This window comes from Panthera pardus, unplaced genomic scaffold (genome assembly GCF_024362965.1).
Source record: "Panthera pardus isolate Hobbes unplaced genomic scaffold, ASM2436296v1 HiC_scaffold_22, whole genome shotgun sequence".
Taxonomy (NCBI): Eukaryota; Metazoa; Chordata; class Mammalia; order Carnivora; family Felidae; genus Panthera; species Panthera pardus.
The window spans coordinates 29796395-29824287 of NW_026526788.1; the positions used below are offsets into that span (position 1 = coordinate 29796395).

The window sequence follows — 27893 nt, forward strand, 5'->3', positions numbered from 1 at the left end:
CACCTTTTCTCTGAAGAGAATCTCCTTACAACTTCCCTATTTGTCTTGCTTCATTTGCTTTTAAGTCTGGCAGAAACTTCCTTAAGGATCTGAAATCGCTCCTTTCTTTGACCTCTCACTGGCCTGAGTAACAAGCATGTGCATTACTTAACATTTACAGTTCCTATCACTAAAACCAGATCTGAAATTATTTGAGAACAAAGGGTTATCTACTTGTATTCTGAGGTTTGAAATATATTCTGTGGGGGCGTCTGGCTAAGTCTTGAGCATTTGACTCTTGATCTGGGGTCCTGAGTTCCCGCCTCATCTTGGGGCTAGAATTTACTTAAAAACAAGTATTGGCTAGTCAATTGGGCTCAGGTCATGATCTTCTGACTAGGAGTTCGAGCTCCCATCTAGAGTCTGACAGCTCAGAGCCTGGGGACCTTGCTTCAGATTCCATGTCTCCCTCCCTCTCTCTGCCCTCCCCTGCTCACATTCTGTCTCTCTCAAAAATAAGCAAACATTAAAAACCAAACCAAATATATATATATATACACACACACACACACACACACACACACACATATATACACACACGTATACGTGTATGTGATCAGCATATACATCAATATGTATATATCCTGGGAATGAAAGGCACATTAACAAATTGTTACTGGTATCCTATTTGACGCAGGAGTATTACATATCACATGACACGTCCCTTCAAGTTGCAAGATCTTAATATTTCAGGTATGAGAGAGATGTGAAAATACAGCAGCGTATTTTGAATTAACATGTTGCAAACTCCTATGACACAGTATTCAACCCATGCAAATGAAACGAAACTCTGGGGGTACTGAGGACATATTTTAGTGCTATGCGGTTGTGACATCTCAGCTGCCTGGACGACGTACACAAACTGCTCATACTAAACAAAGAGTACTTACACAAGTGTCACACAAGGGGTTTACCTAAGAACTTGCAGAAAAAAATTCCTTAGCAACACTCCTGAAGGCCAGATCAGGTTATGCCCTCTCACGCTATTCTAACAGAAAACCAAAGTTAATAATCCAAGAAACTTGAGAAATGCTCTTTAGTGCTCCAGTCAGCAAGTCACGCTGGTGCCCACAGCAGAAGTAGCCCCCCAACCAGCCTGGTCAACACTGCGCCCTGCGGTGTCCACGCGCTTCTGAACTCGCGCGCTCTCACCAGGCCAGCCCAAGTCACGTGACATAGCTCTCAGGCCCCCTCCCCTCATCTGTGACATCATCAATGGTGCCTGATTACTTTCTTTTCTTTAGAGAAAGCCGGCCCAATCAATAATGAAAGAGAGAAAGAATATAAGAATTTCATCTTTTCTGGTTTTTATTTCTAAGCGTTTCCTCTTCTTTATGAGCAATCGCACGACACTACCTTCTCCTTATTGATCGGGCGTTATCCTGGGCAGTTCCCCTGCGCGGTCTGGGTCTTTCTGGACTGTAGGCACTGGCGGGGCGCGTCATTGTCCACCGCCAAGTCCCGGGCTGCTCCCGCCGGCCTCCTTTAGGGCGTGCGGCCTCGATGTCCTTCTCCCGGTGTGCCCTGTTGTGGGCTCGGCTCCCGGCGGGGCGCCGGGCTGGCCACCGGGCAGCCGTCTGCTCTGCCCTTCGCGCCCACGTCGAACCCCTTCCTGGGGCTTTGGGGCGCGTGTCTGCCGTTGCCTCCTCCTCCTCCTCCTCTGCCTCAGGAGGCTCCAAAGCCCCGAACACGTCTTTGTTCGTGCCGCTGACTGTGAAACCCCAGGGCCCCAGCGCGGATGGCGACGTCGGGGCCGAGCTAACCCGCCCTCTGGACAAGAGTGAGTGCGGGAGCCAGCGAGGGCGGCGGGGGTGTCTGCAGGCCCACGCGTGGCCGCGAGGAAGCCGCATCCCCTTTCCCTGGAGAACCCGGGTCCCCTCAAGCGTTGTCATCGTGCTTGTCAGTGTCTGCCTACCGCGCTGGTTTGTGAGCTCCTCCAAGCTTGGGGCTGCGTCTTAGTGATCCTTTTATATGTCGCCCCAGAAGTGGTCTTTTTCCTTTTACTGCTCTCTCTGAATCGTTTCAACCCTCTTCCGATGGGACGATTCGCCTTTCTTACGTCGTTCGGTGGATGACCGCTCTTTTTCTGGCATCCTTTTTTGTTCCTTCGCCCCTGCCCAGAACTGATACCCCTGAGAAGGGGCAAGGGAGGTGTCAGTGAAAAGCCAGAGGAGGATCGCTTTAAGGAGTCTTTATAATTTACTGGCACTTAACACTCCAGAAATTTACAGTCTCGCGGGGAGAAAGGATGTATGGATAACCAAACGTAATACAAGTTAGAACATGATAAGGGTGTCCTCGCCTAAGGTGGTCTGTATCCTGATCATCCAGGACTCCAGAGAGAAAGGAGTCCGCTTAGCATCAGTAAGTGGCGGTGTGTTTTGTTCTCCAAAGTAACTTTGGATGGGAGGCATGCGGATGGTTTCAAAAGGATTTTCATATTATAAGGTTGTACGTCTTTAGTTTCTGAACGATTAAGGAGGCAGGGAATTTCCTCAGACCAAATGAAGCTCTGGGAGGCTGAGGGAATTGTATAGCTGCACAGGGCAGTAGCTCTCCAGAAGCTATTTTCAGGCAGTTCACTTCAACAAGCAACATTGGTCACTCCTATTGTAATTTTTGTTGTTGTTAATTTTGTTTTTAATTTTTTTAAAAAATTTACATCCAAGTTAGTTAGCATATAGTGCAACAATGATTTCAGGAGTAGATTCCTTACCCATTTAGCCCATCTGCCCTCCCACAACCCTTCCAGTAACCTTCAGTTTGTTCTCCATATTTATGAGTCTCTTCTGTTTTGTCCCCCTCCCTGTTTTTATATTGTTTTTGTTTCCCTTCCCTTATATTCATCTGTTTTGTCTTTTAAAGTCCTCCTGTGAGTGAAGTCATATGATTTTTGTCTTTCTCTGACTAATTTCACTTAGCATGATACCCTCCAGTTCCATCCACGTAGTTGCAAATGGCAAGATTTCATTCTTTTTGATTGCCGAGTACTACTCCGTTGTGTGTGTGTATATATATGTGTGTGTGTGTGTGTGTCTATATGTATATATATATACACACACACACACACACATATATACGTATATATGTGTGTGTATATATATATATACATATATATGTGTGTGTATATATATATATATACACACACACACACCACATCTTCTTTATCCATTCATCCATCAATGGACATTTGGGCTCTTTCCATACTTTGGCTATTGCTGATAGTGCTGCTATAAACATGGGGGTACATGTGTCCCTTCGAAACAGCACACCTGTATCCCTTGGATAAATGCCTAGTAGTGCAATTGCTGGGTCGTAGGGTAGTTCTATTTTTAGTTTTTTGAGGAACCTCCATACTGTTTTCCAGAGTGGCTGCACCAGCTTGCATTACCACCAACAATGCAAAAGAGATCCTCTACTCCTATTGTAATTTAAAAATGTAGACTACAACATACTATGGGCCAAAGCTTGTTTTGGGGGGCAGAAGTACAATACTTAAAAAAATTTTTTCAATGTTTATTTATTTTTGAGAGAGACCGAGTGTGAGTGGGGGAGGGGCAGAGAGCGAGGGAGACACAGAATCCCAAGCAGGCTCCAGGCTCTGAACTGTCAGCACAGAGCCTGACTTGGCGCTCGAACTTATGAGCCATGAGATCGTGACCTGAGCCGAAGTCTGGCGCTCAACCAACTGAGCCACCCAGGCACCCCAAGAAGTATAATACTTTTACTGAAAAATGTGATGGAACTCATGGCTATTCCTTTTTTTTTTTTTTTAAGTTTATTTATTTATTTTGAGAAAGGAAGAGAGAGCACGAGCAGGGGAGGGACAGAGGGAGAGAGAATCCCAAGCAGGTTCTGCGCTGTCAGTGCAGAGCCCGTAGCAGCCAGTCCCACCACTGTGAGATCATGATCGGAGCCGAAATCAAGAGTCTGGACGCTTAACCTCCTGAGCTACCCAGGTGCCCCAGTATATGCTATTTTTTAACCAGTTCTTCGAAGACAGTGTTAGGCTAGCTATTTCACTTAACATGGGAGTTGGGAGGTCTTTATTTTGGGGTACTTTTAATAATGTGATAATACTGTTAAAATAATAATTTTAATAATGTAATTATTGGTATTAATACTATTTATTTATCTTAAGGTTGTGGTAAAAAAAATACATAACAAAACTTAACCATCTTAATTTTTGGTGTACAGGCCAGTAGTGGTTAAGTATATTCGCATTGCTGTGAAACAGATCTCCAGAACTTTTTATCTTGCAAAACTGAAAACCTAAACCCATTAAACAAGTTTCCTCATTTATTTTATGTATTTTTTTCAAAATTTTATTTAAATTCTAGTTAGTTAACATATCGTGCAGTGTTGATTTCAGGAGTAGAATTCAGTGATTCATCATTTGTAACACCCAATGCTCATCATAACAAGTGCCTTCCTTAATACCTATCTCCCATCTAGCCTGTCCCCCACCCACATCTCTTCATCAACCCTCAGTTCTCTAAGAGTCTCTCATAGTTTGTTTCCTTCTCTCCTTTTACCCCCATCCCACATGTTCATCTGTTTTGTTTCTTAAATACCACATATTAGCAAAATCATATGGTATTTGTCTTTCTCTGACTTATTCTGTTTAACATAACACACTGCACCTCCAGCCACATCATTGCAAATGGCAAGATTTCATTCCTTTTGATGCCTGAGTATTATTCCATTGTGTGTGTGTGTGTGTGTGTGTGTGTGTGTGTGTACGTATGCGTGTGTGCGCATATGTATACACACACACCATATCTTTATGCACTCATCAGTCAATGGACATTTGGGCTCTTTCCATAGCTTGGCTATTGTTGATAATGCTGCTGTAAACTTCAAGGTGCATGATTCCCTTCGAATCTGTATTTTTGTATCTTTTGGGTAAATACCTAGCAGTGCAGTTGCTGGATGGTAGGGTAGTTCTACCTTTAACTTTTTGAGGAACCTCCACACTTTTCCAGAGTGGCTGCACCAGTTTGCATTCCCACCAACAGTGTAAGAGGATTCCCCTTTCTCCTCATTATCTCCAGCACCTGTTGTTTCTTGTATATAATTTTAGCTCTTCTGACAGGTGTGAGGTGGTATCTCATCGTGGTTTTGACTTGTATTTCCCTGATGATGAATCATGTTGAGCATCTTTTCGTATTTCTGTTAGCCATCCATCTGACTGTCTTTGCAAAATTGTCTGTTCATGTTTTCTGCCCATTTTTTAACTAGATTATTTGTTTTTTGGGTGTTGAGTTTGCTAAGTTTTTTGTAGATTTTGGATTCTAACCCTTGATCTGATATGTCATTTGCAAACATCTTCTTCCGTTTAGGCCGCCTTTGAGTTTTGTTGATCATTTCTGTCACTGTGCAGAAGCTTTTTATGTTGATGAAGTCCCAGTAGTTCATTTTTGCTTTTGCCTCTGGTGACATAGAAGAAGTTGCTGCGGTCAGGGTCAAAGAGGTTGCTGCCTGTGTTCTTTAGGATTTGGATGGTTTCCTGTCTTACATTTAGGTCTTTCATTCATTTTGAATTTATATTTGTGTATGGTGTAAGAGAGTGGTGGAACTTGTTCCATTCCTCTGCATGTTGCTGTCCGGTTTGCTCAGCACCATTTGTTGAAGAGACTTGTCTTTTTTCCATCGGATGTTCTTTCCTGCTTTGTCAAAGATTAATTGACCATGTAGTTGTGGGTCCATTTCTGGGTTTTCTGTTCTGTTCCCATTGATCTGAGTGTCTGTTTTTGTGTCAGTACTATACTATCTTGATGATTACAGCTTTGTAATATAGCTTGAAGTCTGGGATTGCGATGCTTCCAGCTTTGCTTTGCTTTGCTTTGCTTTTTCAAGATTGCTTTGGCTATTTCAGATCTTTTGTAGTTCCATACAAATTTTAGAATTGTTCATTCTGGCACTGTGAAAAATGCTGTTGGTATTTGGATAGGGATTGCATTAAAAGTGTAGGTTGCTGGGGCGCCTGGGTGGCTCAGTCGGTTAAGCGTCCGACTTCGGCTCAGGTCATGATCTCGCGGTCCGTGAGTTCAAGCCCTGCGTCGGGCTCTGTGCTGACAGCTCAGAGCCTGGAGCCTGTTTCAGATTCTCTGTCTCCCTCTTTCTCTGACCCTCCCCTGTTCATGCTCTCTCTCTCTGTCTCAAAAATAAATAAACATTAAAAAAAAATTAAAAAAAAAGTGTATGTTGCTTTGGGTAGTATGGACATCTGAACGATATTTGTTCTTCCAATCCATGAATGTGGAATGTTTTTCCACTTCTTCGTGTCTTCCTCAATTTCTTTCATAAGCTTTCTATGGTTTTCAGTGTACAGATCTGTTACCTCTTCGGTTAGATTTATTCCTTGGTATCTTAATGGTTTTTGGTGCAATTATAAATGGAATGAATTCCTTGATTTCTCTTTCTGCTGCTTCATTATTGTGGTAAAGAAACACAGCAGATTTCTGTATGTTGATTTTATATCCTGTGACTTTACTGAATTTGTGTATCAGTTCTAGTAATTTTTGGCGGGGTCTTTTGGGTTTTCTACATAGTTGTCTGTGAATAGTGAAAGTTTGACTTCTTCCTTACCAGTTGAGATGGCTTTTATTTTTTGTTGTTGTTGTTTGTTGTCTGATTGCTGAGGCTAATACTTCCAGTCCTGTGTTAAATAACAATGGTGAGAGTGGACATTCCTGTCTTGTTCCTGACTTTAGAGGAAAAGCTTAGTTTTTGCCCATTGAGGATGTTATTAGCTGTGGGTCTTTTGTATATGGCTTTTATGATGTTGAAATATGTTCCTTCTATCCCTAGTTTGTTGAGGGTTTTTATCAAAATGGATGTCAAATGCTTTTCCTGTATCTATTGAGAGGATCATATATATATATATTTTTTAATGTTTATTTATTTTTGAGATAGCGCCAGCAGGGGGAGGGACAGAGAGAGAGAGGGACAGAAGATCCAAAGTGGACTCCGCTGACAGGAGTGAGTCTGATGCGGGGCTTGAACTCACGAACTGTGAGATCATGACCTGACCTGAGCCAAAGTGGGACACTCAACTGACTGAGCCACCCAAGCACCCCAAGGATCATATGGTTCTTATCGTTTCTTTTATTAATGTGGTGTATCACATTGATTGATTTGTGAATATTGACCCATCCCTGGAGCTCAAGAATAAATCCCACTTGATTGTGGCGAATAATTCCTTTAATGGACTGTTGAATTCGATTTGCTGGCATCTTGTTGAGATTTTTTGCATTCATGTTCATCAGGGATAACGGCCTACAACTCTCCTTTTTCGTGAGATCTTTGTCTGGTTTTGGAATCAAGGTAATGCTGGTCTCATAGGATGAGTTTGGAAGTTTTCCTTCCATTTCTATTTTTTTGGATGGCCTTTCTGTGTTTTGTGGGCAAAGACTGTATTCTCCATTTTTGCCTGCCTTTCCAGCAATATAGCATGTGTGCCTGGATCAGTAGAATGTTTATCTCTGTGGAATAATGCAGTGATATTTAACATGTACAGTGTTAATACAATTTCAGCTTGATTGATTAAAATATTTTCACTTATGACATTATTGATTTATAGTGGCCTGTTTCCTCAGCAGACATCTAACTCAGCTTCCCCTGTTAGCCCAGTGATTCTCTGCTGTCACCCTTGAAATAGTTTTCTAAGCCTTGTTTGAATACTTCCAGTGACAAGGAGCTGGCACTTTTTTGAGGCAGCTTCCTTCACTCTTCTAATTGTTAGAAGTTCTTGTATAAGTTCCACCGAAATCTGCATCCCTTACTTCCCACTGGCTTTAATTATGCCATCTAGAACAAAATAAGTGTAGTCTGTTCTTTTTTTTTTTTAATTTTTTTTTTTTAACGTTTACTTATTTTTGAGACAGAGAGAGACAGAGCATGAACAGGGGAGGGTCAGAGAGAGAGGGAGACACAGAATCCGAAGCAGGCTCCAGGCTCCGAGCTGTCAGCAACAGAGCCCGACGCGGGGCTCGAACTCACGGACCGCGAGATCATGACCTGAGCCGAAGTCGGCCGCTCAACCGTCTGAGCCACCCAGGCACCCCAGTCTGTTCTTCTTAAAACCATCATCTTCCAACTAAAGATCATCCCTCACCTCTTTAGTCATTTACATAAAAACATGATGATCTGGTCCTTGCGGTACTGGTTGTCTTTCTAGATACTTTTTGGCTGCTCACTATTAGATGTTTAGAATGCTTGTAAGTAAATGAAACAGAATACAGTTATCTAAAAGTGGCCTGATTGGGGCGCCTGGGTGGCGCAGTCGGTTAAGCATCCGACTTCAGCCAGGTCACGATCTCGCGGTCCGTGAGTTCGAGCCCTGCGTCAGGCTCTGGGCTGATGGCTCGGAGCCTGGAGCCTGTTTCCGATTCTGTGTCTCCCTCTCTCTCTGCCCCTCCCCCGTTCATGCTCTGTCTCTCTCTGTCCCAAAAATAAATAAAAAACGTTGAAAAAAAAATTAAAAAAAAAAAAAAAAATAAAAGTGGCCTGATGGAGGCTAGGGACCATGTCTAATCCTGGGGTGCTTTGCTTATTCTTCTGCAGTATAACAGGAATATTCTGTTGTTTGACTATAATTTTTCTGGACAGCCCATTGCACTATTAAACCATAAAGAGCTCATGGTCAACTAAAACCTTTAAGTGCTTACAGCACTCAGTAGACCGCTGGCTTGACTATTAGGATTTCAAGTATCTTTTGCTCTTTGGGCCTTTCTCCATCTGGAAAACCAATGTTAAGCAAATCTTTCTTTCAGATGAAGTAAAGAAGATCTTAGACAAGTTTTACAAGAGGAAAGAAATTCAGAAACTGGGTGCTGATTATGGACTCGATGGTAAGGCTGCTAGCATTTCTATTAGAGATATTATTTTATTACTTCTTAGATTACATCTTTGTCAGTATTGTGTGAGACCTAGTGTGCCCTGGAAATAAGTGCATGGGTGTGGTCTGGAGGATTCCCTGACCTTTGCTTCTGCCTTGGCAGGAGTTGGGCAAGATGCATCTGCTGTGCTGGACACACAGCAAGGGAGCTGTGTGTTTAGCTTTCCTCCCTGTCGTGCTAGGATTTCACTTTTGGTCAGATGATAGTAAACCAGCTGTAGACCCCCTGGCCCCACCTCAAAAAAAAAAGTCACTTTGAATTTTTTTTTTTAATGTTTATTTATTTTTGAGAGAGAGAGAAAGATTCAGAGCACAAGCAGGGGAGGAACAGAGAGAGAGGGAGACGCCGAATCTGAAGCAGGCTCTAAAACACTGAGCTGTCAGCACAGAGCCCGACACGGGGCTTGAACCCAAGAACTGTGAGATCATGACCTGAGCCGAAGTCGGACACCTAACCGACTGAGCCACCCAGGTGCCCCCCACCAAAATCACTTTGATGAGTTAGGTGTGTTGCGTGTATATACACTTTATAAGTTTATTTACTTATCTTGAGAGCGTGCACATGAGCAGGAGAGGGACAGAGAGAGAGAGGGAGAGAAAGAGAGAATCCAGCAGGCTCTGTGCTGCCAGCACGGAGCCCGATGTGGGGCTCGGATGGTGAGATCACGACCTGAGCTGAAATTCAGAGTCCAGCAGTTAACAGGTGCCCCTGTATATGTACACTTATAAATAAGAAATGAAATGAAGACTAAGTCTTACCTATTTTGGTTTTGTATTTCCTGCAGCTCGTCTCTTCCATCAAGCATTCATAAGCTTTAGAAATTATATCATGCAATCTCATTCCCTGGATGTGGACATTCACATTATTTTGAATGATATTTGCTTCAGTGCAGGCAAGTGTTTAGAGACTTTTAAAAATCTCTTTAAAAATGTGTTGAACATACTTTGTATTTCTTCCCATACTTCATGTTTATTTCTCTGGTCAGAGCTTATTAACATCCTGTAAATAATTCCGTGCTTTCATAGGAGGCCTTTGAGGTCGTTTTGCTTTAAAAAAAATTTTTTTTTTAGGTTTATTTATTTTTGGGGGAGAGAGAGAGAGAGAGAGAGAGAGAGAGAGAGAGAGAGAGAGAGACAGAGACAGAGACAGAGCGTGAGTGGGGGAAGGGCAGAGAGAGAGGGAGACACAGAATCTGAAGCGGGCTCCAGGCTCTGAGCTGTCAGCACAGAGCCTGACACAGAGCTCGAACCCACGAACGGCAAGATCATGACCTGAGCTGAAGTCGGACACTTAACAGACTGAGCCACCCAGGCGTTCAGAGGTCATTTTGCTTTTATAGTGGGTCCGTGGATTAAATCAACAATATATCTTAAGCTTGAGAAAGGCAGGGGCCTTGACCTTCTGCTCTCCACTCTGTGTTGTGTACAGGCCGCAGTGAAATGAACTCTCACCGAAGACAGAATTAATACATGGTGGATTTCATTTGTTTCTGCCACTGACTTTTTTCTCCCACATATCAGGACAGAGTTCTTGATGTAAAAGAAAAAAATATAAGAACGTTATTGTTGTGTTCCCGTCGGCAGTTTGGCTTTGGTTATGGTTTTTAAATGTGAAGTGTTTGCGCGTCCATTTCTGTTCAGTAACCATAGGTCTTCTTTCTAATGTATATATCCAGGTTGTTTATTTTTAACTTAACTTTCACCCAAGTTGATCTTTACCTATTTATATTGGAGGAGTAGAGCATGGTGGTTGACAGCCAATTTGTTGTTTCTGTAGAAAGTGTAAGCGAAATTAGGAAGAAAACATAAGACAAAGCAGGATCTCAGAAAAGGAATTCCTCGCTCCAGAGTTTTTTTTTATCCTGGGGGCAGTGTCCCCTGAACTGGCTCACTAAGAGGAAAAGTTTCACTGAGTTTGGTTATGGATAACTTGTAGACTGTATGTGTTAATGTAGCGTTTTATTTTTCAGCTCATGTGGATGATTTATTTCCATTTTTCTTGAGACATGCGAAACAGATATTTCCTGTGTTGGAATGTAAGGACGATCTACGTAAGATCAGTGACTTAAGAATACCACCTAACTGGTTAGTTTCTTTATTTGTGGATTTGAGATTTTCAGTTTCTAATCTTGGGAGATTAGTGATCATTATATATTATATATATATATATCATTATAATATTTTTTGTTGTATGCTGGACAAGAAATCATAAGGAGGCTAGGAGTTGTTTTCCCTAGAAAAGCAGGCAATTAATTCTGGTATCTCCCCTTGATTCTGATCAAGTTAGGTTGTAGGTTTTATTAGGACAAATCTAGAGTAGCCCTTAGTTTAGGGTGTTGGCCTTACAACTCAAGTGTGGCCTTTCCAGTGTGAGCTCTCACCATTTCCACACTGTAGCTGGAACTCCGACATCTAGCACTTTGCCACCCCTTTGAGACTTTCTGCCCAAACCCTTTGTGGTTGGGTGGGCCCTGCCCATGTTCAGCCCAGCCCTTGGTCAAGGATCCACAGGGTAGCCTCACCTAGACTTCAAGGCATCCTCTGCACTGAACCCTTTCTTCTTTTCCACAGTTTGCTTTCAAATTCCACCTGCTTTAGCATCTCTGAATTTTCTCGCTACTGCTCAGCTCGTTGGGACTGTCATACTTTGCTTGGGTTCCACCTCCTTGTGCCCTCCTGGGGTGCAGTACGGCACAGCTCAAGTGTTCCTTTGTTTCAGGGCTTGTAGTCCTACACTGTCTGCTGTTTATGTCCCTAAGCAGCTGCTGCATATACTGTCCAGTTTTGTACTTGTTTATGGTGGGAGGGCAAGTCCTGTACCATTCATCATGGCCAGAAGCAGAAGACTCAATTATTATGTTATATATGTTGAAATTCAGAAGGCTAGGCATATTTACTTACAGGTTCATGTGTTTAGAGCTGTGGAAATGATGTGAACATGTCTCTGGAGCAGGATGGGGTTTAAACTTATTTGAAGTAACTTCTGAAGAAAAGGGACTAGTACAATAGCAAAAATATCCAAGAAATTAATTTGCATTTAGATTTTTCTGTCCTCTAGTTAGTAAATGCCAGTCTTAGAAAATAGTCATTATTTTATTGTGGATCTGAAAGTTGTCGTTTAATTTTAGTTTCCAAAGATGCTCTCTTGTGAATATTAACAAGATGTTTCATTGGAATAGTTTTCAGTTGATACTTTTGCCAAGGTAGATTTTGAGGTTAATGGGATGAAGCTGTTTACCTTCTTATGTTTTAGGTACCCAGAAGCCAGAGCCATACAGCGGAAGATAATATTCCATTCAGGCCCCACAAACAGTGGAAAGACTTATCATGCAATCCAGAAGTACTTGTCAGCAAAATCTGGAGTGTATTGTGGCCCTTTAAAATTATTGGCACATGAGATCTTCGAAAAGAGTAATGCTGCTGTCAGTATATTACCAAGTATTTGCTTTTTTTCTTGTTAATTTTCTTGTTAATTTCTTGAAAATTGCTAATTTTCTTGTTAAGGAGGACTGGGCAGGGTGAAGGTGGGAGTTGGGAAAGGGCATATGTAGTAATTTGCCATTAATAAAAGTTGTCATAGTTCATTGTACTTTGTAAGATGTACCACTATTTTATGTATAATTGAGAAAGAAAAAGATGCTGTCACTGACTCTGACTTGCCGTCAGTTGTTAAAATGTATTCTGATTTCAGAGATAGTAAAATGTGAAAAAATGTGTATTAGAATGAATGAAACACAATTATCACAGAATATTTCACAAATACAGAGAAGTGCAGAGAATTACACACAAATAACCTGAACCCACTCCCCAACTCCCATCAGATTCTAACATTTTGCCATACTTGCTCTATTTAGTTTTTTAAGAAATAAAATACTGATATAGTTGAAACTCCCCTCTGAAGTCCTCCTTTCCTTCCTCAGAGTTAACCTAACTCTGATACGATATTTAATTTACCTTTTTTTTAGATCAGACTATGATGCCATCAAAAAGAAGTAATGATAAACCTGAAAAGGACCGAATGCCCTGTAGTCTGAGGCATCGTTTCACTAAATGGGCCACATTTTGGTTCACTGTTTTATTATAACTTTATAATGTAAGATGAACCAGTTTGGGAAGATAACTTGTATTCTGTTTTTTTGTTCAGAATAATTTGTGTAATTTGCATACATAATGCCTCCTTATCCATAAATATTTAAGAAAATATTTCCTCAGAACAATGACTTTGTTTTGCATAACCACGTGGCATTTATCTACAGCAGGGTATTTAATATTGATAGAATACTATTACTTAATCTACAGTCCATATTTACATTTTGCCAGTTGTCAGTAATACCACCCCCATTCTCTTCCAACCCCCCAGGATTCTGTCCAGGGTGCCAGCACTGTATTTTGTTCTGTCTCTAGTTTCCATTAATCTAGGACAGTTCCTAGGATCCTTCTTTCATCTTTCATAACCTTTACATTTTGGACGACTAATGGTCATTTGTGGTAAACTGTCACTCAGTTTGGACATGTCAGATGTTTCCTTGTGATTAGTTTTAGGTCACTAGGGAGATGGGCTGTCCCAGATTGCCTAGACTTTCCCAGATTTAGCACCAAAAGCACTTCGTCCTGAGGAACGCCTTAATTTCTGGGCAAACTGTTATACGATAGTATTAATGTTGCTCCTTGTCAAGAAATTATTAGGAGATCTTTCTGTTTGTTTTTTTTTTTTTTTTTAATCTTTTAATGTTTATTTATTTAGAGAGCGCAGAGGAGGGGCAGAGAAAGAGAGGGATAGAATTCCAAGTAGGCTCTGTGCTCGCAGTGCAGAGCGGGACACTGGGTTCCATCTCATGAACTGAGATTATGACTTGAGCTGAAATTAAGAGTTGGATGCTAAAAAAAAAAAAAGAGTTGGGTGTTTACCCAACTGAGCCACCCAGGCACCCCAGGAGGTCTTTCCATTCTTAAATATTACTTATGATATTCTTCCTGAATCCAGAAACAATTCACATTTGTTTTAATACTGCTACAGTGCAGAAATATACAAAGTTAAGTGAAACTGCTACACTGTCTCATGTTTTTGATACCTGAGAATTTAGCTAATTAGAGGTGTTTGCAAGTTGACATACTTTGTGTAAGAGCGGCTTTCATAAAATTTTTTTAAAGGTTTGGGAATAAATTTGATGGTAATGGTGAGAATATTAAACAACCCAAACTTCTTTTTGCTATTATTTTAAAGATGGCAATAACTCCAGATATCTTTTTGTCACCTTAGGGCGTGCCGTGTGACTTGGTAACAGGTGAAGAGCGTGTGACCGTGGAGCCAGATGGGAAACAGGCTGCCCATGTTGCTTGTACAGTTGAGATGTGCAGTGTTACAACTCCTTGTATGTACATGCCATTTAAGAACCTTTAGGGTTTAGTAAGTTTTTATTTTAAAATACAGTTAAACATATGAAATGTGTTTTTATTGTGAAAAAATTTTAAATTGACACGAATAGGACAACATATCCAGTGCTCACCAGTGCTCACTAATAAATGTCAGACTCTTGGTGGTGTTTGCTTGTGAATGTTCCTCTCCCCTTTTCTCTTAAAGGAACTAAAATGTTAACAAGTGTAATTGGTTCCTTTTTACCACTCCCCAGTTTAGTTCCTTTTTTGATCCAACTGCTGTCAAGTGTTTGGTGTGTATCTTTCCTGTCTTTTTTTACATCACTGATACATGTTACCTACCGATACTATGGATTGTATGATTCAAAACAGTCAGGTGATTATCATACTGTATTATTGTTCCACAACTTGCTTGGTACTCTATGCAGCATGTTTTTAGAACTAGTCTTGTTATATGTATATTAGATGTTTATCTTATGTGTATAATATGTATCATAAATATATATATCGCATTTATTCATTTAAACTTATAACGAAAATTCCATCTTACAACTAAAATTGTTAATTCCCCTACTAAAGAATATTTAGGTTGTTTAGGGTTTTTCATTATTATATATTGCACTGCAATGAACTTCTGTTTAAGTAGTTTTGAAAATATTTTGTTTAATTTTATTTTTTAAATGTTTATTTTGAAGGGGGGAGGTGTGTGTTAGCAGGGGAGGGGCAGAGAGGGGAGAATCCCAAGCAGGCTCTGTGCTGTCAGTGCAGAGCCTGACATGGGGCTCAAACTCACAAACTGTGAGCTCAAGACCTGAGCTGAAACCAAGAGTGGCCGCTTAACCAACTGAGCCACCCATGCGCCCCTGAAGATATTTTAAATAAATATTGACTTTTCCTTACCAGTAAGCAGTCATATCTTTGTTATAGAAAATATAAACATAAATGCAAAGAGAAGGAAAAAACCCATAACCTCCCAGTCCTACTCATCCAGAATCAACAAGTGTTAACGCTGTGGTGTGTATTTTCCAGATTTCTTCTATGTTTATGTTTGTATTGTGTATGCATATACTTAATGTGTGCATTGTGAGTGTGTATATTAAATAGGAATTACACATTATGTACTCTAGTTAGTTTTTTCATTTTAATAATCGTAACTTTCTGAGTAGTTTTTTTACAAATGAATTTATTATAAAAGTAACACATTGTAGACATTCTGATAGCACAGGAGTTCATAAATCAAAATTCCCTCTTCTGTCTCTTCTTTTCTAATCTTGTTTGTATGTACCCAATTGGAATAAGTAATTTTTAATCTGATGGTTTTTCAGTATAAAACGTCCTCTCTTTTGTTTCCTAAATGTTATTATGGGTATATTAATTTTTTTTAATGTGCTCTTCTCAACTCCTTGGTATTTGAGGAAGAAGATTAAAATATAATTGATATGACACAAGGAGAATAAAATAATATTGTTGAAAACATTTTGGCAACGGCATCTGTGTGGCTCAGTCGGTTAAGCGTCTGACTTTAGCTCAGGTCATGATCTCATGGTTTGTGAGTTCGAGCCCCTCATTTGGCTCTCAGCACAGAGCCCACTTTGGATCCTCTGTGCCCCTCACTCTCTGCGCCTCCCCCTGCTCGCTCACTCGCTCTCTCATAAAAAATAAACATTAAAAAAAAAAATCTTTTTGGCGTTAGAAAATAAAATGAGGCACTAATTTTTGCCTTAGTGATGAGGTTTTAAAACCCCTAAGAATGGGCATAGCTAGAGCTCAGGAAATTACACTTTCTATCCCATTTTCTGCTCCTGACACCTGTCTGGGTTCATATGATAGAGAAGCTTCATTTACAGTAGGACTGTCTGCTCCTTATTCCTGGAAGCCTAGATGCTTACTTCTTTTACTACCCTGTGGATATGTTAGTTCTTATTAAGTAGATTCTCCAGGCTCCCTCTGAGATTGCAAAAAATAGGACAAATGAACCTACTAGATGTTGTATCGCCTGGGTTAGAATTTTATGTTTTTAGATCTTAAACTTGATCTCTGTACATGCTGTATAAGCTTGGGCCAGTGACTTAACTTCTCTGGGCCTCAGTCTGTTCTTCTATAAAACGGCTAGAATGATGATACTTATGGCATAGATTTGTTGTAAGGATTAAATGAGTTAAAATTGTAAAGCACTTAGAACAAGCCTGCCAGAAAAGAAGTGCTTCGTGAGTGAGCGATGGTGGTGATTATGGTGGTGATGAAAGCTTGAGTTTGGGTGCTATGATTTGTTTATAATATTATTTAAGTAGATTGTATTGCTCATGACGAATTTTTATTTTAGATGAAGTGGCTGTGATTGATGAAATTCAAATGATTAAAGATCCAGCCAGAGGATGGGCCTGGACCAGAGCGCTTCTAGGTTGGTGGTCTTAATGCTAACACCCGTGCTTTGTGACCTCTGCACGGAGTTGCATTTCTCTGCTTGACATTGCCAGATAGAGTTCTTAGGATCCTCTCTTTTTGACACAAATCGAACAAAATTCAGCCTAGTGTGAGTTCTTAGTTCCTAAATGTTATTTTAAAAATGGGAAGTCCAGTTTTCTTACTATAAAGTTAGCATAATCGGTTAATTAAAGTTAAAATGTTCAAATCTCGCCACCTTTACACAACCATCTTAACATTTTGGTGTTTCATGCGGTCTTTTTCCTCGTGCATATGGTGTTTTGTGAATATATTATTTTGTATCTTGTGTTTTTTTTTCGGTTCTCTTGTTTCATAGATTTTTTTCACACCACTTATTAATATTGCACATTCTCCATTGAAGAGCTGTACTATTTTTTCCCACAGAGTTGAACATTTGTTCCTATTATTGATAGTGCTACAGTAAAAATTTCTGTGGCCATAGCTTTTTATTTATTTTATTATTTCTTTAGGATAGGCTCCTGGAATTGGGAGTTCTTGAGGTCCATGGACATGAATAAATATTTCTACTGCTTGATATTGGAGTGAATTTTTGATCATTGTGTTATAGGGCAGGTGTTTGCAAACTTAAAAACAAATAGCTGAACTCTCTCTTCAAACAAATCATATACCTTAAAGCCTGTAATTTAAAATGAGAGTGGATCTGCTCAGTGGTAAGGAGCTTGGAGTTTCTTTTACCCTCCGGTCCCCAGCCTCCGAGGTACCTCAGTCATTCCATGGAGCCTAATTTGAAAAACACAAGTATAAGATTCAGTACTAACCATCAGAATGCCAGGTTCTGGTCCTTTGCTGGCTTTACTCTGTAGTGGACTCAAAACCATAGCCAAAGCAGTTTAAAAGCACTGAGATTGGCATGCCTGAGTGGCTCAGTTGGTTAGGCATCTGACTCTTGGTTTTGGCTCAAGTCATGATCTTACAGTTTCATGAATTCAAGTCCTGCATTGGGTTCTGTGCTGGCAGCATGGAGCCTACTTGAGATCCTCTCTCTCTCTCTCTCTCTCTCTCTCTCTCTCCCCTTCTCTGCTCTCTTCTACTTGCACCGTCTGTGTTTCTCTCAAAAAAAAAAAAATAAACTAAATAAAATAATAAAATAAAATAAAATAAAAAAACTGAGATTTATAGAGATAATCTTTGCCTGCTAGAAGGTTGTTGTCGTGAGGTTTGAATCAAAGAGATAATTATCAAAGAGATAATATTGATGAAAACACTTGGTAAAGTTATAGAGCGATCGGTAAGGAAACTTCAAGTATTTTTGTTATATAAAGTGTGAAATATTTAATTTCGTATCTTTAAAAAACTGTCGATTTTGCATTTAACAGGACTCTGTGCTGAAGAAGTCCATTTGTGTGGAGAATCTGCTGCCATTGACCTGGTTACTGAGCTCATGTACACGACGGGAGAGGAAGTGGAGGTAGATCACATGCTTTGTTCTCAAGGTGGCATAGCAGACAGCCTGGAGTACCCCAGCAGTGGCTTCAGGGGTCCCAGATAGCGGCAAAGTCAGAACTTAACTAAAAAGAAAGTGTCATTTCCTCACAGTTGGCTAGATCATACGTGTTTGGTTGAACCTCATGATCCGGAATTCCGGCGGAATGACCATCACACCCCAAGCCTTCCAAAAGTACAAGAGACTCATAATCTTCTCTTGACAACGCCTTATGGAGTGTGAGCAGTTCTCTTTAGAATTAAATAAGTCAGGAATGTTGGAAGTTTGAGGCTTAGCAAAAGCATATGGTTTTCAGAATTTCGGATGTCAGAGATTAGGGCCTTTTGCTGGAGATAGTTTGTATCCCTTTCTCCAACGTGGACAGTGGAAAATAACTGGTTTCCTTTCAATCCTAATTTTTTGTGTGTGTGTGTGTGTTTTTTTTTTTACTATAGTTCTTTAATAAGATGAAGAAATACTTAAAAATCGGTTCATTAGTTTTGTGTTCAGCTTTCAGAGAGAGGGTGGGATGTAGTGGAAAAAATTGTGGGTTCTAGTCTTGGCTTTGCTGTTAACTAGCTTTGCGTTGTTAGGCAGATTGCAGAAGGCTAGAACTGAAAGAATCCTTATCAGACCTGATCTTTTATGTGGACTCTATTTTGCTTTTTCATCAAATTGAAATAATAGTTAGTAAACCTCTGAACTTACCAAGTTGCCACAAAAATCGAATGTATATGAAAGTGCTTTGAAACTCTGCGACATGGGGGTGCTTGGGTGGCTCAGTTGGTTAAGCGTCCGACTCTTGACTTCAGCTCAGGTCATGATCTCACGGTTTGTGAGTTCGAGCTTTACGTCTCGGGCTGTGCACTGACAGCACAGAGCCTGCTTGGGATTCTCTCTCTCCCCTCCTCTCTCTGCCCCTCCCCGACTCGTGCTCGCTCTCTCTCTCTCTCTCTCTCTCTCAAAAATAAGTAAACTTTTAAATAAAGAACACTTAAAAAAAATTTTGTGGCATGCTGTATATAACATTTTGTTAATTTAGAAAACACCAATGAGAACTGATGGTAACATTTATAATATGAAAATAAATGTTTTTCTATATTGTAAAATACCATGTAAATGTAAAAACATTGGAACTTGTCAATTTTTAGCTGCTTTTGATTGCTCTGCCCATTTTTCACCTCATAGTGACAGGAAGTTGAGTTAGTTGTGTTATTTTACAATATCATGTCTTTATTGTAGGTTCGAAACTATAAGAGGCTTACCCCCATTTCTGTGCTGGATCATGCACTAGAATCATTAGACAACCTTCGGCCTGGGGATTGCATTGTCTGTTTTAGCAAGAATGATATTTATTCTGTGAGTCGACAGATTGAAATCCGGGGATTGGAATCAGCTGTTATATATGGCAGTCTCCCACCTGGTAATTATTGGCTTTCATCATGACAGAGACATGAAGTCTCTTATTTTTGCCATTTATGTTGAGATGTGTCTAGAAAACACAGTAAAAGGTACTGAATAAGGTTGTTGGATACATTAGTAATTTGTTATGGGTCAAATAAAATAAATATATTTCTCTAGTTCATCTTGGTGGGGATAGAAGTTTTTTAATTATAGCTCTTGCTGCTCTTGTTAGACTGTATTTTAAATGTTGAGTTGATGATTTTGTTACAGAAATGTCATTAAAATATGAGCTTGGTACATAGTCTTAAAGGTGTAGTCCTGAAATCTCTTTATAAGTGTTCTCAGAAATGGGGCTAGTAGGGGATTGTGTTGCTCTGTCAGGATATTTAAAGGAGTAGGAACGAAAGATAAGTGGCTCTTTGAGGACATAAAGCAGTAAGTTTGAAACAGTAAGAGTTTTATTCATAAGAATGGAGAATGAGAGATGAGGGTTCTAAGATATACTTAGTGTGATGTGGTAAAAGATTGAGAGCACTGAGCGAACGTAAACTGTTCTTATTTTAGGGACCAAACTTGCTCAAGCAAAAAAGTTTAATGATCCTGATGATCCATGCAAAATCTTGGTTGCTACAGATGCAATTGGCATGGGACTTAATTTGTAAGTAATTTGTTTTTAATAATCATGAGTATTCTGTGGGTTTTCTAATTGGAATTAGAATGACCAAACACTTAACGTTTAGGAGAATGGGTATTATAATACAGTCGTGAGGTTTATCTTGCTGCCATCTCTTGAGGGAATAAAAAGAAAATATCACACTAGGGATTTTGAATGACACTGTCTCCCACTAACCTGTTATAGTATCTCACTTTATTTTCAGGTTTTCAGCAGGTGTATGAGTGCCCATTATGAATGTGGGGCTGGCCATTATCTCTAGGAGTAACAGTGTTGTGTCTGAGTATTTTCTCTGAGGAGTCAAGGCAGTTACACCTTTTGGAATCCAAGAAGTATTCAAAGCTATTAATGGCAGCCAACTTCTTTATTTTAGAGAAAGAGAGGGAGCAAGAGCAGGGAAGAAGGGCAGAGGGAGAGACAGAGAATCTTAAGCAGGCTGCATGCACAGTATGGAACCTAACATGACCCTGGGATCATGACCTGAGCCGAAACCAACAGTCAGACGCTCAACAGACTGAGCCATCCGGGCTCCCCAATAGGAGCCAACTTTTAAAAACAGTCTGATAGCACTTTATGTGGTTTACTGGTAAAAAAAAAAAAAAAAAGTCATTTTCTATACCTTATTGAAGTATAATTTACATACTCCACAGTTCATTGTAATTGCACAGTTTAATGGTTTTTAGTAAATGTATACATTTGTTAAAAAGTACTATTTAATGGGAAGGAAAAGAATTACTGACAAACCTCTCTTACACTGTAAAGAGTGGACAAGATTGTAAGCAGGTCTAAACTAGAACTGGAGTGAGCATTTCTGTAGTGACCCGAATGATGGGGAGTTTTTTATACAGCAGTCTGTATTGGGATTACTTTTATTTCTATTTCAGGAGCATAAGAAGAATTATTTTTTACTCCCTTATAAAACCCACTATCAATGAAAAGGGAGAGAAGGAAATAGAACCAATTACCACCTCTCAGGCCTTACAGATTGCTGGCAGAGCTGGTAGATTCAGTTCAAAATATAAAGAAGGAGAAGTGACAACAATGAATCGAGAAGATCTCAATTTACTAAAAGAAATTTTGAATAGGCCTGTGGATCCCATAAAGGTAAGGTGTAACGTGTTGATTACTTGTCTGCGAAGGACAGTCATTCCTTCCTTCACTCACCTTCCAGACCCTTGCCTGAGACACCTGGAAACAGAAATAAGCAAAAGAAAGTTTTGTGCCATGAAAATCCTGTCAAGAAAGCTCTACTTTACTGCTTTGGAGAGCCCTAGGGACCCCTTCATTAGAGAATGGTGAGCAAATGGAAGATCCAGATTGAACGAGTTTAGTAAACCTGATTTTCCTTGAGTTCTTTCCGTAGTCTAGCATTGGGTGGGGAGAGGGGCGTAGTTGCCTCAGGTGGGCACCCCGCTGTGACAGCCAGCTGAAAAATTGTGAGAAGCTTGAATGTAGAAGAAACTCTTGAGTGTGGGGCAGAAACAGTACTAAGCGATATAACTTTGAGCCAGTTCGGACGAGGTTAACTTTTGGTTAGTGCGGTTAACGAGGCAGCAGCGTATGTATTTTAGTTATAAGTTTGTTAACTCATAATTTAAGTTGCCTAGAAAATTTACTTATAAATTACCGTGGCTCATCTCGTTTTTCAGTGACCCTAGTAAAAGGGGAATATAAATGAGTCGATGCAAGGGAAAATTCCTGGAGGAAAGCTGCGGTTGAAATCCTTTCTGTAGCTTTTGTTAAGAGTGCAGTTGCTAAGGACACACCCCCATTTCCCCTGTGTGCCTCATTTCCTGTGCCCATACTCTTCGTCCCTCCCGTGACTCAGGTCTGTCTTCTTTCCTCCTTTCCTCTTTGTGTTTCCCATTCCTTTTCTCTTTCTCTTTTTGCGTATACCCGCCTTATTATTACTGGGATACAGTTGAAGAGAGACTGGCCTCCAGTGTAGACATTCTCTCATGTATTTATCTATGTTTGTCTGTTAGTTTTATTGCCTTGGTCAAAGCGATTGGGTTTTCCTTGTTCATTTTTGTTCAGTGAAGATAACGGAGACCGTGGAAAGCGTTTTTGGTACTCTGTCAGAGCATCAGAGGTTTGAGAAATACTAACTAAAATGTCAGCGAAAGGTTGATGAGCCAACTCAGTGGGTATAATTGGTCAGGGTCACTAAACCATCTCATCAGCTTTCTCAGTTGGTGATAAATGGGAAAGTGACATTGCTTTTTTCTTTTTTACTCAAATTCTTGTCATTTAACTCATTTGGTGAGAGCTTAGCCTGAATATAGGACTTTATAAACACCTTAAGAAAAGTTGTCCTCTAAGAAGGAAAAACTTAGAGTTGTTCTTTCTTTTACTAAAGGCAGCTGGTCTTCATCCAACTGCGGAACAGATTGAAATGTTTGCCTACCATCTCCCTGATACAACACTTTCTAATCTCATTGTAAGTAAAAACGTACTTTTAAATCTCTCCTAAAATATCTAAAATATCTTTTCTAAAAAGGTTGATATTGCAGACAGTTACTAATTAACTTCGTGGGCATCAGTGGGTAGTCTATTTTTGTGATATTGTTACTTATGAGGTTTATCTTGAAAGTGAAAACCTCCTCTCAAAATCTTCTGGGACTTTTGTCTGGAGGAATTTTCTGAGTATTTCAGGTTGGGAAAGCTATAGGGGAGGTCTTTTAGCCTGTGAGAACAGTCAATTAAACAGGCCTTTCTAGAAGACTGTTAAGGATTCAGAGATTGTCTTTTGTAGACTTGAGTACTTTATTCATGCCCACTTAGGCAGTCCAATAATGTATCTTTTTTCCCTCCAGGATATTTTTGTAGACTTTTCACAAGTTGATGGGCAATATTTTGTCTGCAATATGGATGATTTTAAATTTTCTGCAGAGTTGATCCAGCATATTCCATTAAGTCTACGAGTGAGGTATGTTTTCTGCACAGCTCCTATCAACAAGAAGCAGCCTTTTGTCTGCTCTTCGTTGTTACAGGTAAGCCTTTATCTTTATATTTTGAGTTGTTTCAAGTCCATGCATTTCCCTAAACAGTACTTTGTTATTCAAGGTAAAACAGTTGGAGAGCACTTTTCCATAGGAGATACTTATAAGAACTTACATATAAAGTGGCTCTTTTTTTTCTTAAACGACAAATTCTTTTGAGGGAAGGGGGTCTTGCCTGATGATACACGTCTTTTTTTTTTTTTTTTTAAATTTTTTTTTTTGCCTGCTTTTTATTTTTATTTTTATTTTAAGTAGGCGTCATGCCCAGTGTGGGGTGTGAACTCACAACCCTGAGATTAAGAGTCACATGCCCTACTGACTGAGCCACCCAGGTGCTCTCTAATACACTTCTTTCTTAGTAGCATTGGTTAATATTTTTTGGAAGGGGAAGGGGAGTAGGGGTTAGTGGTGGTCATAGTATTCGGTTTTCCTGATTATAAGGCACTGAGCCAGGGATTGCTGTCTTGTATGAGTTTGGTGCCAGGCTTTTAGCCCCTTCTTATTCATTTGCATAGGGATACAAACCTCTGCCTTCTGAGGAGCATTTATGCACCCAAAAAAGGGGAGCAGGGAAGGGCAGTGGAAGCTGAACTCCCAGCCTCCTGCCATGTCCTCTCACTTTGCGGAGCCCTTGCCTCTCCCCTGTTGCCTCTTTCTGGAGTGCCCTCCCTGTCCCACTAAACCCAAGGGCCTCCTCTTGGAATCCTCCTCTGACTCTAGTCTTGCCCCTGTCTTCTATATAGAACTCAGCATTCTGCGTACTGGCTGTGTTCTCATCAAATCTGTTTCTAAACTTATGTTCGAAATTACTTTCAAATCGCATAAATAATACATAAATGCTTTCTCACTGCATGAAGTGAAAACATTACGGATAGGTTAAATTGGGCTACCACCCCCAATCTCCATCTTTTGACAGAGCTACAGTTAACAGTCTGTGTCATTGCAGACCTTTTCCGTTGCATTTGCTTACATATGTGTACATATGGAAATTCTAGTTTTGTGGGTGTGTTTTCCCATAAATGTTATAATGAATTATTCTGCAACTTGCCTTTTTCTTTTCCCTTTAATATGTCTTAGAGGTATTGCACACCCAGGTATTTACTTAGGAAATATGTTTCTTAGAGCTGGCATTTATGAGAGAGTTAGTTAGCACAAGGTTGAAATTTCTGGAATAAAGTCTGAAATGCTATAAAGTGACCTGGGTGGGGGCACCTGGGTGGCTCAGTCGGTTAAGTGTCCGACTTTGGCTCAGGCCATGATCTCGCAGTTTGTGAATTGGAGCCCCGCGTCGGGCTCTATGCTGACAGCTAGAGCCTGGAGCCTGCTTTGGATTCTGTGTGTCCCCCTCTCTTTGCCTTTCCCATGCTCATGTTCTGTCTCTCCCTGTCTCTTGATAATAAATAAATGTTAAAAAAAAATTAAAAAAAAAAAGTGACCTGGATGGAGCTCGGGTCCATGGACCTGACTCTGTTTTACCACCCTTCAAACAGCTGTTCTAATGAAGCAGAAGCATTTTACTAAGGGATAAGAAATCTGGAATGGTAGAGGCCAGCAGTTGCTTATGTGTTCTGATACTGTTAGCACATGAAATGTAGAGATTTTTCCTTTTTTTCTTGATCACCATTATGACTGACCTTTAAAAGACCTCCATCCCATTGATGGCCTCTGGTGCCCCACAGGATAGTTGTTTGGAAATGGTGTTCCAGGGAGCTCCTTTAGGGCCAGCTGTTGGACGGAGGTATCTGAATGGATAAGTATCTCTCCCTTCCCCTTTTTGGACAGCTCCATACTTGGCTCTTTTACGTATTGGATTTTTACTAGTTTGTGGTCAGAAATATTAAAGTTTGGCTTGTCCTGCTCAGCACGTTAGCTTGGTCACATTTCCATCCTTCATGGCTATTCTGTTTGGCATGTGTTAGCAGAATGCATGACTGAATTTAATAAAATCATAACATTATTTAACCACAATTGTTCTAAAACTGCCTCGCCTCTCTGAAGTATGGACCTTACTTAGGTTAAACATTTAGAGATAATTTTCCCTAATGAGGAAATGAACGATTTGAAATCATCTTATTCTTGAAGGTAAACTTTTGCTCTACAGGTCTCATATGGTTGTATTTCTGTCTCCTATAGTATATTGTGATGCATAATAATGCCTGGCATTTGTGGGGGTTGGGGGCAGCCTGGTTTTCTGAGCACATTCTCCCAACAGTGTTCTGTGGTTCAAGAAGGAGGTATGGTGGTCTTATGGTATTGATGAGGTCGCTGAAGCACAGAGTGATGACTTGGCCAGAGCCACACAGCTAGTGAAGAGATGCAGAGTCCGTTTACTAGCTTGATCGACTCATGCCCAACCTTTCATCAAGCCCCCTCAGAGTTTCTTTATGAGAAGGAAGGATATTGACAAGATACAGCTTATATTTGCAGTTACAGGACCATTCCATAAAGGGGTAGAAATGAGAGACTTCAAAAATATCTGTCCAAAACTTGTAACATTAAATGTTCATTAAAGTTAACAGATTTAGGCTCTGTTAGTTTTTGTACGACTTCTGATGTACATGTTATTGCCCTGGCTTTGGAAAATGAAGGAAAGCACCCCCCCCCCCACTTTTTTTCTTGAAGGTATCTTTATGAAGTATTAAATATTCTTAAAAGTATGGAAAAGTATAAAGAAGGAAAGAAACCAGCCTGTTGAACACACAACTGCAGTTAATGTTTTGTTGTGCTTTCTGTTTCTGATTGCAGATTTAAGTGCATTTTGATTCTTTCACCAAACTCTTTTCTTCTCTTTCAGTTTGCCAGGCAGTATAGCAGGAATGAGCCACTGACCTTCTCGTGGTTACGCCGATATATTAAATGGCCATTACTTCCACCTAAGAATATTAAAGACCTCATGGATTTAGAAGCTGTCCATGATGTCTTGGATCTTTACCTTTGGCTAAGGTATCACATTTTTCCTTTACCTACTCTCATTTTTCTGAGTAATAGGGAAAATCAAAGGTTTTATGAATGGTCTTTTGCTCTCTCAAGTAACAGGCACATTTTTACAGGGTGCTGTCTGTTATGTTTGTTGTCCATTATGGCAGTCGAGCCTTGTTTATACCCATTCTAAAAATGACTAAGGACTTCTTATGATTCTAGTTAAGATAGGTAAGTGAGGAAGTGTACTAGATTCTTGCTACACAGATGGTGGTCCCCAGACCAAAAGCATTGGTATTACCTAGGAGCTTGTTAGAACTAGAGAATCTCAGGCCCACCCCAAACTTAAACTACATTTTAACAAGATCCCCAGGTGATTCATTGGTATATTAACATTTGAAAGGTGCTGCTTTACATCAGTGATTCTCAAAGGAGGGGCCTGTCCCCCTTAAAATATGATTCACTTAAGATATGAGTGATGACCTACCCTCATAATGACAGTATTCCTCAGGTGTGTTGGGGCTGAGCAAAGGCACTGGACAGAGTCTGCAAAAACAGAACATTTGGGGGCCAGTGTCCAGATGTAGTTACATCATTGAGATAAGCCCAGTGATTCTGATAAGGGCTGTTGCTATATAACATAATATGTCTTTTCCTAGCTACCGGTTTATAGATATGTTTCCAGATGCCAGCCTCATTCGAGATCTCCAGAAAGAACTAGATGGCATTATCCAAGATGGTGTACACAACATCACCAAACTGATTAAAATTTCAGAGTCACATAAGCTGTTGAACTTGGAGAGCTTGTCGGCAGAGAACCGGTCCCGATTGTCAGGAACTTTAAAGAGCCAAGCTAGAAGGGTGCGCGGCACCAAAACTGTAGGGAGTAAAGCTGCTGAGCCACCTGTCCCCAATGGAGGAGAGAAATCCCTAGCTTCCAGACTGGTGCAGCAAGGACTCCTCACTGCAGACATGCTGAAACAGCTAGAAAAGGAGTGGCTGACACAACGAACTGATGGCAAAGAAAGAACAGAGCCTGGGACTTACTCAAAAGGGACAAGAAGAAAGAAGAAGGAACCTGATTCAGATTAGTTTTATTTTTATTTTTGCCAATAAAAATCTATTTTAAAATCCTTTTTTCCTCATATGTGTTTACTGCCTGCTACGGTATGTGGCTATTACGGGTTTTTTGTTTGTTTGTTTGTTTTGTTTTTGTTTTGTTTTTTGGTTGGGAAAATTAGCTCTTAAGGATAACTGCTGTTTGTTTCAACATTTAAAAACTACGGAATGTCTTAGGGATTTTATTTAAAGCTTTATATAGTGGTCATTTGTAGTATAGCACTAAGACAATGCACTATAAGGAACTGTGAATGAGAATAAAATCAGTTTGGTGAAATGTTTTGACCAGTTTCCTACACCATTGCTGAAGATGTCATGATTGAAGTTTTTTGACACACGTTGCTGGTACCCATGTACTAGAGGCTGTTCTTGGTGCTGGATATAGGCAGAAAGCAAGGCAGATAATGTTTCTGCCATCATAGAGGTTGTATTTGGATACGGAACAAACAGGAGTAAGTTGACAAATGATGTCAGCTCTGTAAGGGCAAATACTGTTGTCTGTCTGGTTCACTTCTATACTATGGTTCCTGAAATATGGTAAAGGAAAATCAGTCTTTCTGAAATAAGTGG

At 40.1% G+C, this 27893-nt stretch overlaps 1 protein-coding gene across 1 annotated transcript; it reads left to right on the forward strand.

The window, feature by feature from the left end:
• The first annotated feature begins 1471 nt into the window (after window positions 1-1471).
• Window positions 1472-27600, forward strand: SUPV3L1 (Suv3 like RNA helicase). The gene is made up of 15 exons (XM_019444376.2): window positions 1472-1819; window positions 8817-8894; window positions 9727-9834; window positions 10912-11026; window positions 12195-12363; window positions 14202-14313; window positions 16641-16718; window positions 18100-18191; window positions 19449-19629; window positions 20175-20268; window positions 21168-21387; window positions 22643-22723; window positions 23100-23276; window positions 26080-26228; window positions 26864-27600. Exons 1-15 carry the CDS (start codon window positions 1543-1545, stop codon window positions 27294-27296), a joined length of 2364 nt encoding a protein of 787 aa, XP_019299921.1. The 5' UTR covers window positions 1472-1542; the 3' UTR covers window positions 27297-27600.
• The last annotated feature ends 293 nt before the right edge of the window (window positions 27601-27893 follow it).